Genomic DNA, 13,397 nt, shown 5'->3' with positions numbered 1-13,397 from the left:
TTTAAAGGGAAGGGGAAAATGTGCTGATAATTTCTGATTTTGAGGCACTTCAGGAAAAGAATGGTCTCTGTGTATGTAATCAGTATAAAAATTTAAGTACTTCTGGAAATACTTGTGAGTTAAGGTAGCTGCTAGAAATTGAGGAATTGAGGTAATCTGTTGTTGCAGCATTTGTCATTAACCTAAAAAGGTTTAATACTCCAGGCATTGTTGGCATTGCTTAGGAGAATGATATCCATGTGAGATGGTGTTCTAGAATGTAAAATAGTTGAGAGAGTACAGTCAGATGCTGCTGAGATCTCTACCAATGTCTGCTCAGAATCCCTAATCCTATGGGGTAGTCCTAGGATGTCCATGCATTTGTAGTAACTTTTGAAATGGCTTTTAAACATTCTTTTCTGTGACTCATAAAGGGACACTAGATTTTTTTTTAATTTTTTTTTTTTATAAATACAGTATTTTGAAAGCAGTCAGAAATGGCTCATCATGTGCAATTATTGCATGTCAGGTTTATTAACATTTCACTTTAATAGCCCAAAGACATTTGTAAAACTGTCTTGCCTTTTTTTTTTTTCCCCCAAACTCTTAAGTCTAAGCAAGGAGTTCTTACATGGATTTTGAAAAACCCATGAACAGAAAGTTGCAGGTTTGTTTTCTGTGATGCATTTGTACTTGTTTATGATAGAAACTTTCGACAATATATTGTTCTCATGTCTTACACTGATTTAAATTCCAATAATTTTTCACTATAACCTGTAACAATTCACTGGACTTCTGCTTTAATTCTTTTTTATGAAAATAAATTATATGTAAGTATTTTCTGAACTGAAAATGGACACTATGTACAATCACACCATACCTGGAAATGGTGGGAGTTGAGGAGGAAAAAAACCCGTTTTGACTCAAATTATCTGTGAGTGGTGTTTTCTTCACCTAATTTCATAAATGTCACTTCACATTTTGAATGTAAAGAGGCTCATTTTTCTATTTTGGAAACCACAAAGTTTTTGTCGGTCTGATGCACGTGAACATCAATTAAACTTTGTTAGGTTAATAAAAAGTTTTGCATTCATGTATGAAGTATTGGCTTAATTTACTAACAGATGAGTAGAGTGTGTGTAGTGGTGACCAGCACAAGTAGTAAGGAAGTGTTTCATGGCAGTGTTATATGAAAGTTTTGTGTTTCACTATTTTGATGGGTTTAATCATGATTTCATGTTACTTGTGAAGGCTTACAGCACAGAAACCTATGCTGGATTTTAGCTGGAAATATTAAGTGATGCAGAAAAGGATGCATGTTGATAGTTGTGTGTGTGATGGACTTCAGAAAGTCATGTGCTGCTTTCCTGCACTGGGGAGATATTTCTGTTTCGGCAAAACTTCATTTTTTCCCTGACACAAGCATTAAGTACTCAAATTCTGCTCATGGTTAACCACAAGGCCACCCAATCAAACTGAAGAGGTTTTAATTGCTTTGTTAACAAGTAGTATCTTTAAATTTTGTACTAGAGGGGGTTTGCCTAAGCTTCCTAGAGTTCATAACTTCTAATCAGCACTTCATCAGAAAATTGATTGTGCTGAGCATTAAACTGTTTTACAAGGCTTAAGCATAACTTAATGTTGTAAAATCATCTGTTAGTTGCATTGGCACATAGCAAAGACTTTCAAAATTCTAAAGTAATTGTTATAATTGAATAATTTAAAGAATAACTTACATTTTAGAATATACTGAAGACCAAGGGTGTTAGTGTCATTAAATTCACATAAATGTAAATACATTGAATTTAAAAGGTGTTGTATATGAAGCTGTGTCCATTAAGGAATTCTGCAAAAAAATAGACTGGATTATTTCAGGATTTTCTCTGCCATTACTAGAATTCATTTCCACTAATTTTAAAGCCTCATTTGCTAGCAATCATTGCCAGGAGTGAAGGAAATCAATGAGTAACAAACTAAACTCATTATCAGTGTACATGTTAATTTGGGGGAAGGCAGCTGCAGATTGTATGACATAGTATTCTGTAGTATGCAGTTTTTTCCTGTGTATTTTGCCTGTGTAACAACTGCTAAGTATTTTCTTCTATTGTCCTTGCTGGAGAAAAAAAAAAAGCTTTGAAGTTATTGAAAGGCCAGATGGTCTCTGATTTTGAAGAATGTGTTGTAAAGATGGTACAGAGAACTGTACTAAAGTTGAAGCTCTATGGAAGTGTGTCATGTGCCTTGCTTGGCTGCTCCTGTGTCAAGTGGTACAAACCTGTGGCACTTAAGGAGGTGCATTGTATGGGGCTGAAGATTTATTTCTTAGGCACATCCCTGTTGCATTTCAGCTCCTCTGCAGTGTGATTTTACTAATACAGCTTGAGACAGGGTGTAGCATAAATGGGAGTGACAGGGGATATTTCTGAGTTTAAGGTACAAGTACATTCTGAAGGGAGAATTATAAATGCCATATTTATGTCAATCTCTTCCACAGTCTGTATACCCATGTGTTTTTAGTAGAATTTGTGTATTCAGTGTATAAGGAGAAAGCAGGAGCTCCATTCAGAGAGGCTTGAAATGGTATTTTAAAGGTGTCTGGACGTGTACCTCCCACACCCTGTGGATGGATGTCTCTGGCCTGTGAAAGGACGAAGCTGCTGAAAATCTGAGAGAGCTCATCAAGTGCACTGTTTGTAAATACGTGATAAAAATGTTTACAGCTCTGCAGCAGCTCTCTTTTGGGTGGGGGCAGTGTGGGGGGAAGGGAGGTGATGTCTCTTCTCTAGCATTATTTTCTTGAAAAGTCATGTTCAGCTCAGGATTTGTCGAGGTAAACGTGGGTCCTCATTCCCACCCTGACTTCAGTGATATTCTTAGGAGCCAGCAGCAAACGGATCCCTCCCCTCTGGGGATGCCTTGATCTTCCGAGGCTGATACCAGCCACAGGCAGGAGCTTGCTGTTTTATCTGCATTGTCCATCTCTACCTTAATGAGTGAAACAGTTAAGTATCAGAGGGGGCGAGCCTCTAGGAATGTGTCTTCCATTTAACTCGAATATTTCGGTGGATAAAGGGAGAGAGGGAGGGAGAAGAGAGAGAGAGAGAGAAATCCACTTACATCACTCGAACTGCATTGAGTGTGCCTGTGTGCAGGTTAAGAGACAGACTTCAGTGTCTTTGCTTTCTGCAGGAAGCAGCAATGCCGTTTGTATCCTAAGAGGAATTTTTTATTTAGAAAAGGAAGCATTCTTTCTACCCAGGAAATGGCTTTCCTTGTGCGTTGCTATGCCAACTGCCTGCAGCCATGGTCTTCCAAAGTAAGCACAATAACGTAATTATATTGGCGTATTGCATTCAGACTCATGATTCTCTGGGTTTTTGTGTGTGTAACTGTGTTGTATTTTTGTTGCTGGCTCTTTGGGCGGTAGAAGTGCTTGTCTTGATTGTGAGGAGCAGGCATCATAAAATTAAATGTCCATCAATGTCACGCTGCTGAGATTAATTGTGCAAACTTGGTTAGCTGAGTGGAACAGAGATCACTGGTCACTACTCTGTCAGCATCATTAGCAGCCAGGGGAGGAGGTCCCTGTTCGAGTGCGCTGCCCTGATTTTGGGGGAGTGGAGGGTAGTGGTGGCAGGAGGGGGGAGGCTGCATTTGTGAGTGTGTGATTGCAAATGAAACAGGAGTATTAACAATGCTTGGCTGAGTGCTGGAGGCTGGTTCCTGCACCCTGACCAATATAATACTGTATTAAGCCTTTTTCAGGGAGTCTCTGTGCAGTCAGCCATTTTAGCTTTTTTTTTGTCCTTTTTATTTTTTTTTTCCCTTTCCCATTCCTCAGGCTCAGGGAATGGTTTTGTTCCCTTGAATGGATGCTGGATATGTAGGGTTTCATCAGGCTCTCTACGTCCTGACATGCTTAGACTTTCAGTGTTGCAAAAATGGAGACTAACGCTGTCATTCGGATTGCTGCTCTGCACTACAAGTGCGAGGGGGGTTTTGAGCTTACCAGTAGTGACACTTTTAGCTCCAGCTTGGTTTCACCCCCTCCGCCTCTTTTTAATTTAATGCTGTAGAGGGTGACTTGCCATCCATAAGAAATTGGTACATGATGTGTAAATTCAGTTCAGCTTATGTTTCTTCATTATGAAACCACTTGCAATCCCAGCTAACCATGGAGTTATGGGCCAGCAGGAGAAACACTCAGTAAGTATTGCAAATTCTGTTTGTTCTATCAATAACCTGTCATGGGCAAACTGCATGGAGATTGAAACTGCTTGTCGTCCTGCTCACTGGCTTTACTGCTTGTGGATTTAACAGCGGGTTTGGAGGGAAAGCTGTACCTGATGTGGCGTTAATGTCGGTGGCTGTCTTTGAAATTGTGTTTAGCTTAGAAAGGCAACTCTGTAGGTGCTTTTTAATGTTAAAAATTTACTGAAAAAATGCTGGCATACTTTGGTTGGGCAGGAAGCTTTGAGCATTCAGTTAAAATCATTATGCATTTGTTAAAACTTTAAAGCAATATGTAAACTGTATAACAAGTGATATAATTGTAGGTGATGATAAGAATAGATTTATTCTGCCTAGTGTGTGGTACTCGTGTACTGTTGCCTTGTAGCATGGCGTTTAACATCTGTGATACACTTATGCTGAAATGCAGAAACTGTTAGTAAAACATGGAACGAACAAAAGGCATAAGTACTGATGCTTTCTAATTGATCCCATGAGTCAGCTACACCTTTGTCATGCTTTAATCCCATAGGCTGCCTGTGTTTATTGTTTGGGAAAAATGCATTCATAAGCAGAAGAGCAAACATTATTTAACAAGGCCTCAGGTGTCAGGAATTAGAAATTTAGGTTTTTCATGACAAAAAGGTTCTGTAAGTTCTATAAAAACGTATAAAACCTTATTGCTCAGTTAAAATGTTTAAATCTTCATGCTAGATTTTAAATGGTTCAATATTGTTTTCAATCTTAAAATTTGTTTCTTCAGAAGAGATGAATATTTATGAATATGTGTTCTTTGACTACTGTGTCTTAGAATGTGCATGGCAATGTGAGCAGTTCAGCACATACAGTTAAAGAACTGTAAATACTGAGAAGAGGTGATAGCAGGAACTTTTTGAAGGAGGAACATTTTTTCTTTTTTTTGCAGGAATTAAATGTTGATTGTGTAGAACTACAGCAAGTAATCTAGAAATGTTTTAAAATGTGTCCAATGATTTTTTTTCTTACGCATGGAGCAACATATCACAGTTTCTTATTGTAGACTGTTTTGTTCCTTTCCCTTGTTAATTACATTCTAAGTATAAGGGCGTTGATGTAACCAAACCGTTTGGTGTTTGTGAAATATTTAGAACCTAATCTAAAAAAAAACCCAAACCTTCTTTCCTCCTGAAACTCAAGCACCGAAGAAGCTGAAATAGAATAGGATGCTTTGAATTTGCAAATAGGAATAAAGTGAAGAAGCTGCCTATGTATTGGGTTTTCCTGCTCTTTCTACTCTGCAGAGAATGTCAATGAAAAGTTCTAGATTTACTCTGGTGGCACAACAAGTTTAACTGACATTAAGTAAGTGCTTATAGATAAAGGGTAAAAAATAAATTAGCTTTTTTGAAACTCTACCTTATAAGCTCTGTCATATTCTAGTTGTATAACTTTGAGTTATTTAAATCACAGAAATCAATTTCACTCTCCAAAATGGAGACTGGGCTAAAATGTAGGAATAGTAAAGGGGAAAAGGTCAAAAAGTCCTTTACAAATGTCTACATATATGCAAGAGGAAGAAATCATAGCGTCTGACATGCAATTGTAGATTTTGCATGAAAAAAGACAGTTTAAAGACTATATAGAACTTTAAAACTAAACTGTTACAACACAGACTAGCTCAGCAAAAGCCACGGCTTTGACAATGAAACTTTCATGTCTGTTCACCAGGTAGACATTATTTTCCTTGGAAGGTAAGACTGAAAGATTTAAATTTTTCATAGAGGGAGGGGAAGCTTGGAGTTCCAAGGCATAAGACTTTATGTTACTTAGCCTAAGAGGAAAACTTCTTGAATTAATCATTTCTGGTAATGAGTTATTTTTATGTTAGTATGTTCCCAGAATTCTAAATATTTTATTGATATCTGACTTGAACTTATTTCAAGGAGAGAGACTTAATTACTTCTGTGACATCCCCACCCAGAATCTCACAGCTTGATTTGCTGGAACAGAATGCAAAATTCAACTCCAATCTGGAACTGAATACAAAAATCTCCTGTGCAGAGTTTCACAAATTTCTGTGAATTAATTTGCTTAATGCTGTTAAATCTTAATTTCCCACTAGTTTAGTTAGGGAATGAGGGATATGGTTTAAATCTACTGTTCTGTGAAAGTGGTATGCAAACTGGTCATTGTCTTAATCATGGTGAAAATGGAGAGAGGAAGAGTAAAATCTTGTGTTTCCTAGATTTTTTTAGTATAGAAAATAAGGTCAGCAGCATCAATCAAGTGTATTGGTCTTACATGCTTCATATTTCATAAACTGGAAGAGATTGAAGCAGTCGAAGAAGAAGTTGAAGCAGATTGAAGCTACAAGCACATATCTGAAGGTGATGTTCCTTGATACACAACTACTGTCATCTGTTTAACAGGGAGTAAAATTATGCTCTGGGTGAAAGATAGCAGAAAAATGAAAGCAGGATTGTTGCAAAAATACTTCAGCTTAGTTCTTGTATTTGATGTACTTTACCAGATTTTGTGTAATTAAAGGGATCTTAGAATGGTTTGGGTTGGAAGAGTCCTTAAAGTCCATCTTCTCCCAGCACCTCTGGCGTGGACAGGGACACCTTCTCCTTGACTGGGTTGATCAGAGCCCCATCCAACCTGGCCTTGAACACTTCCAGGGATGGGGCATCTTCAGTAGGTTCATTCTATTTGGCTGTGTCCTTGCTGGTTATAAGAGTCCTCTCAATCAGCTTTGTAGGGCTTTCATTATAATTTTCCTAACCTTAAATTTTAGGAGGATGAATAGTGTTTCAAAAAACATTGCTTCGTGGATGTTCAAACAGTCTCTTGAAAAGCTTCACACATTGCATCTTATACCTGGTTTATTATGTGGAAAAAAATCACATGAAGGTCTAGAAGGTTCCCATTGTAGGCTTGGGCCTTGTAAGATGTTAGCTTTCGATTTCATTTCTCTTTTTCCTTTGTATCTGCTGTTTGCAGGAACTTTACTCTGTAAAAACAAAATGAAAAAATTGACAGGTATAATGACTTGCAAAAAGGGGACTTGAGATGCATAGTTCTTATATGACTGTGTCATCATTAACATCTTTTGAGTTGCACAATACATTGGAGTGACTTATGGACAACCTGTAAGAAAGTGTATTTCTACTTCAGGTGTAATTGAAGTAAAGTCTGCTAAAAAAGGACAAGTTTCACTGCTGGCACTTCTTTAGTGATCATGGGTGCTGCAGTCTTTGATGTGCTCGACCTGTCTTGAGTTACTAAAAAATATTGGAAGCAGTAAGTTAAATTTTTGGGTTGTTCTTGCCATATTTTAATTCACAAAGATTTGTAGCCATGTGCTAGGGGTCCCCTCCATCCCAGGAAAGAGAAGGAAATGAGTGATATTTTGAGGAAAAGTCTTGAACGGGGGTTGTTCAAATATGGTTATTTTAGTTTGATATGTAGTAAAGGGTGCCTGTTGGCATGCTTTCCTAAGAAATCTAGAACTATACTAAAAAAAAATTCTGTTACTGGAAGAGATCATCAGTGTTTTTTCTTAACTCGTATAGTAAATGTAACAGGATACAGTTATTTGTACTTTGAGTGAGCATCACACAGCACTAATAAGTCATGGAGAAGAGATGTGTTGCTATCAGATGGCTACAGCTGCTAAGCTTTTGCTCATTTGTATATACACACCTGGGGATAAAATAGATGTATGAAAAAGCTCTGTCTAAGTAGGAGTGACCTGTTGGCTGCTGCAGCTGCTGATGGTAATGATTTTGTTCATCTTGATGAATTACATTGCTCTGGACTTGATACATATCACCTTCTTTTGTTGTTGGGCACCTTTATTTTTAGCACTTATTGAAACCAGATTTCTGGTTTGGCCCTATCTGATTATTCCTTTCCTTTTAATTTGCATATTTGGAAAAAAAATTTCCTCTATGGAAACCAATAAAGGGATTGTGGATTTTTCATGTGATTAGAAATAGTGTTTCACCTCTTTATAAGTGCATTATGACAGAGTCCTTAATTGCATGACCGTGTATCTTCTGCAAGATTTATCTCAAGATGGATAGCTTTGTAATGAGCAGCTGTTTGATGTTTTGGGCTAGATTCATCGCTCAAGAGGCCAGGTTGTGTTTATGGTGTACTATTTGAGTCTTACTCAGAAGAGAAAAGCATAAATATTATTCTTCTCTTTGGTAGCTTTACAAGATGCTTGTAACGACAGTGTTCAGGCAATTAATTAAGGTATCGCAGGGGTGGCATTATCTTAATTTTTCAGGTAGGTCTGCTGAAGCAAATCTTCAGCAAAACATAAGGGTAGAATTTTGAGAGCTTAAGATGGTCATTCCACAGCATAGGGAGTTCTAAATAAGCATTCAAAAGATGGATTTTGTTACTTGAGTTTTCTGTATTGGCCCAGTTTAGGCACTCACAACCTGATGATCATATGAAAGGTTGATTTTAAGTGACTTGCCTGGCATCCTGCCAGAGATCTGTGGTAGACTCTGGCTAAATTCCTGTTCTGCGGGACAGCATTTAGCTGCAGATTTCCCCAAAAGCTTATAAATGGCAGAATTTGGGCCATTTCATAGGAATGGCCATGAATGCATTTAGTGACCTGTAGAGATGGCAGTGAGAGCATCCTTGGCACATAGAAGATGTCCTGCTATCTTTCTGTTATGGTTTCAAAGCCTGGGGATTGCAGAACATATTTCAAAGTGAGTGGAGAAGAGAGAAAAAAAACAAACCCAAAAACAAACAAAAAAAACCTCCACAAAACCAGAAAGGCTACCATCTATATGTAATGAAGTAGCTAAAATTCTTTCATGTCAGCATGGATAGTTGATGTAGAAGATTGCACAGTAGGGCATTTTTTTGCAAGTTTATGAAGTAAGAGAGTTTCAGGCCTCACAATATATTCAGTATTATGGCTCTGGTTTATATTCTAAAGTGGCCAAAGGTAGTGGTGCTGTTGGAGTGTTTGCAGAGTGGTTTTTGATGGTGCATACTGGAATGTGGCATTTATAGTCACAATGCAGATGTGAACCTGAAAAGGAAAGTCAGCTTCTTCCAAAATGCTATTTTGAGACTGAGAGACTAAAGCTATCTATTATTACTGAGTTGTTGACACTCCTGCCTGATCATCAGACGTGCTGAAAATCTAGCAGAAATTGAGAGCTGCTGATACCCAACAATTATAAAAAACCAAAAACTATCTGAGCAACCAAAAATCCCCCACATCAAAAGAAATAAAAAAATTCTAAATTCCTTAACATAGTGTTGACTTGCTCTTGATTCTATGAGTTAATAAAGGCATAGGAAGAAGAGAAACTCTAAAAAGCAGAGATAATGTTTTGTGTTAAGTAGCCTAAGTTAAAAGTAAGTTAAATATGGAATTCACAGTATGCACAATGAGCAGCGTGAGATTCATTGTGACTAGAAGCCAAGCACTAAGGAAACGAAGGAAATCCTGTGCCTCAGTATCTCAAGTTCATTATTCCACCTGCAAAATAATTGCAGTCCCTTGCTGAATACTGGCTCAAGGGTTTTAATCAGTGATGCTTAATGCTGGTACTTCATTTCCAAGTGACGTAAACTCAACAGTTTAGCGAACAAAACAGTAAAAATGTTCCAGTGAGAGGAAGTAAGTTAGTTTTTTGGGAAATTTCATTTTTAGTTATCAAAGGCCAGGGGATCTCAGTGATATGTAAAGAAACATGTAGCTTATAAGAGGATTAGAAAATGCTGTGAGATGTGCTGCTTTTTCCTGCAGTCGTGATTGCTGTTGGTACTACTCCAGCAGCAAAAGTGAGGGGAGGTGTCTCGTGTTCTGTATTCTGCTGCTAACATGACCTGAAGCTTATCTGTAAAATGCTTTTGTACTTGATAAGTTTACAGGCTGTCTGCAAAATCAATGAAATATCAAGAGATAACAGGAATGATTTCAGAATATGAACATTAGGAACTATGATTTCTAAATTCTAAACTAGAATTGCATAAACATTTAGGGGCTGTGTTCAGACCATAAGAACTCTGAGATCATGATGTTGGTGCTGGAAACTAAAGTATAATTTTTTAAACTTATTTGAAGTTTGGTTTTCTTCAATTGTCTTGCATATTTTTTTTTCCTTGTTGTATTCTAGGCTTTAAATTGCTACAAATTAGCCCTTAACAGAATCCTTGATGTTTGAAAAACTGAGCTAATTTTACTACTCCCTCAATGAATACACAGTGGTGTGATTTTTGCTTGACTGAAATAGAGACAAAATTTTCAGGATCTTAGGGTTATTTTATTAAATTCTGATTTCTATTTTTGATACATTAATTGCAACAGCACATATATTCCCAGACTACTAATTCTTTTAATTTACTATTACTGATGCATTCTTGGTAGCTTTTTCTAAAATTTGAAATTAATAGAAGTAATACTACTAGAAAGAGGAAAAAAACCCACTTGATAGGGTATTTCAGGACTTCTGCGAGTGTAATACTGAACCAGGGTTTCCAGTATTTGAGAAATATAGTTAATGTTAAGGATTTGAGAAACATGAAATATTAATGTATTGAGATTTACCCTTGACCAAAGAACCTTGTACCCACCACACTTCATTCTCAGCATAGTATTTAAGAATGTGGTAGCTGTAGTGCAAGAGAAGTGTGGCAGTTCTGCAGTGTTTTTAGGCTTCTAACCTCTGCATGCTTAACCCATCAATCTGTTACAGAAATGTCACTGGCACTCGTATGGTATCCCAGAATTGGATGGTTGGTGGTTATTCCAATTTTGTCAGCTTGCCAGTAGTCTTTTTGCTGCTCATTTTGAGATGGTGATGATTCAGCTGAGAACCAGGAGAAGAATAAACTGTGCTGAAGGGGTCTCTGCTCAGTGGGTTACTTGTGAAAGCTGATCCTGTGCCCAGAAGCTAAAATTTATTGGAGTGTTTATCATTCCTTCCAAACCCCCTGTTTTGTATGAGGATTCTAGAAGGACAGATGAAGGACAACAGATTGCATTGCTGTTGTGTGGGTGATGTTGAAGGAAAACAGCTTTACATTATAATACTACCTGACACAAGCAGTACTGCTGCTTGGTCCCTAGTAAGTCTGAGGTGTAGGGATGGAGATGAGCTATTGCCTAAATTTATTTGATTTAATTGTTGCTCGGGAATGATGAAGGTTCACAACACTTGGTGTAATAACTGGAAGACAGGAAACGTTTTGTGTTTGTTGTTTGTATTTTACTCTTGTGGTGCTGGACTTGGTTACTAGACTGAAAGATTCTATTAATTCTGTTAGCAGGAATGTTGGCCCTTTGGGCAAAAGGCTATATTTGTATTTTTGGGTTGCTTTCACTGCAAATATGAAGCTTGCTGCCATGAACCAGCTTCATGGTGTTCAGCTAAACTGGCATTCTATACCTGGCCTCAACCTCAAGCTGCTCAAAAAAGCTGAAAATTAGGCCATCAGTCCTTTTGTGATCATTGGTCTTCATTGCAGGTGTTGGAACAGAAAATCCTGGCATATTTAGATCCATTTTCATGAAAAGTGAAAAAGGATTTTCCTAAATGGGACGTAGCTTGCTAAACCTGACAACTTGGAATGAGTAGTTTTCTAGCCTTTCCCAAGTCCTGAGTTGTAGGCAGTCAAGTTGATGTCTCCAGTAACATGATGTTCCTTCCAGAGCCTGTCTGGAATGCCTTAAAAAGGCATCAAATAATATGATCTGCTACAATTTCAATAGTTCCTATCCTTTGTGGTGTATGGAGCGTGACTGCCCTTCCTTTAATTCAAATGGCGTTTCTGATTTTCCTTACATGTCTTCTTCTAAATTCCAGTTTAGTGACTTGTGTAAACAGCAGAAAGCTCTGAACCATTTGACAAAATGTCAAAAAGATTTTGCTTTGAATGTGAAAACAGTTGTGACTCTACACTCAAATATATGTATACCTCAATGGCATTTCCAGCTCCTGCATGGAGATGGAGAGGACAATTCTCCTTTGGACTGGCTATATGCAAACTGGTTTAGCACCAGCCTTCTCTTTCAGTTCCAACTTCCCAATATGGAATTGATTCCATAATGATTCCCAATATGGAATTCCCAATATGACCCAATGTGTCAAGAGCCAGTTGCTATTCAAAATAGAGGAAAAGCAGGCTTGTGAGTTAGAATGTGGAGAAGAGCAAAGTATTACATTATATGTGCATTTAGGATCTGTTCATAAGCTAACAAATGCCATGGCAGGCATAAAATGTAGCTCCATGTCTCCCTTGCAGCTTTCTACCTGTAGATGACTTACCTCAACTGTCCCAGGCTTGGCTGGTGACCATATGCCAACATTTGGTGACAGTAATGCATCCTCTTAGTAGCTGCAGTTACTTGATCTCCAGAGGCATAGGGACAGCCAGGATCCTTGCTGCAAACCCAGACAATAACCTGGTGGTCAAATACCTCAGCCTGGTTCTTTCACTCAGTCTGTAAGTATTGCCTCACTTTAGCTGACTGCAGCCTGTCACTTGCTTGCAAGCAGAGGTGCTGTGTGCTGGGTCATTTGGACAAACAGACTAGGAAGGATTTATTGGTTTATAGCTTGACTCCAAAGAGTGACCTTGCAAGTAAGAAGAATTGGTTTAAAGCTTTCTTCTTTTATTCCTCCTCTGAAGAATGATTTCATAAAAATGACGTTGTTCTGTTTTGTGGGTCTCCCTTTGTGTGTGTAGTCATGTTGGCTTGTTTTATTGTTAAAAATAGGCTCGTACTGTTCTGTGCTGCTGTTCTTCCTGCAGAGCCAGAAGAATGGGAGCTGGGCTGTGCTCTTAGGCCTTCATCCACAGCATTGTTTCCTAAATGCCTATCTGCTGCTGCGTGCCTGCCAGCCTGCCAAATGCTGTAGGAGTTGCATGAATGTCAGGAAGGTCTAATGCAGGATGATTTGAAAGAGCATGGGAAAGCCTGAAAAACAGAACATGGGTGCAGAACTGGGCCGTGCATTTGCTATTGGTACTGGGATTGATGGCTTGAAAATGGGGTGATGAAGGACATTGTACTTGAATGTACTTGGTCATGGTTTAAAAAAAAAAAAATTAAAAATAATCATTCTAGATTTTGTGAAATTTAAACTGAATTTTGGGAATTATTTCTGAACTAGCTATATCCTAGTTTTGCTGAACCATCTTCTCTGTTCTCATTTTAGCCC

The 13,397-nt window shown here is 38.0% G+C and overlaps 1 protein-coding gene across 10 annotated transcripts in view; it reads left to right on the top strand.

Annotated features, from left to right (window-relative positions):
- Positions 1-13,397, top strand: part of RAPGEF2 (Rap guanine nucleotide exchange factor 2) — a 183,004-nt gene that overhangs the window by 109,102 nt on the left and 60,505 nt on the right. The window contains exons 1-2 of one of the 10 annotated variants that reach the window (XM_088056151.1): positions 3,268-3,295; positions 4,148-4,185. The exons of 8 other annotated variants lie outside the window; for them this stretch is intronic. In XM_088056151.1, coding sequence (XP_087912277.1) covers positions 3,283-3,295; positions 4,148-4,185 — 51 coding nt within the window. In that variant the 5' untranslated portion in view covers positions 3,268-3,282. Of the gene's footprint in view, positions 1-3,267; positions 3,296-3,950; positions 4,186-13,397 lie in introns of those variants that run through there. One more of the 10 variants, XM_088056150.1, reaches the window with a different exon arrangement.

Source organism: Pseudopodoces humilis, chromosome 6 (assembly GCF_049639895.1).
Source record: "Pseudopodoces humilis isolate 2021_Gansu_Grassland_sample_001 chromosome 6, ASM4963989v1, whole genome shotgun sequence".
NCBI classification, from domain to species: domain Eukaryota; kingdom Metazoa; phylum Chordata; class Aves; order Passeriformes; family Paridae; genus Pseudopodoces; species Pseudopodoces humilis.
This window is presented reverse-complemented; position numbering and strand designations above follow the sequence as displayed.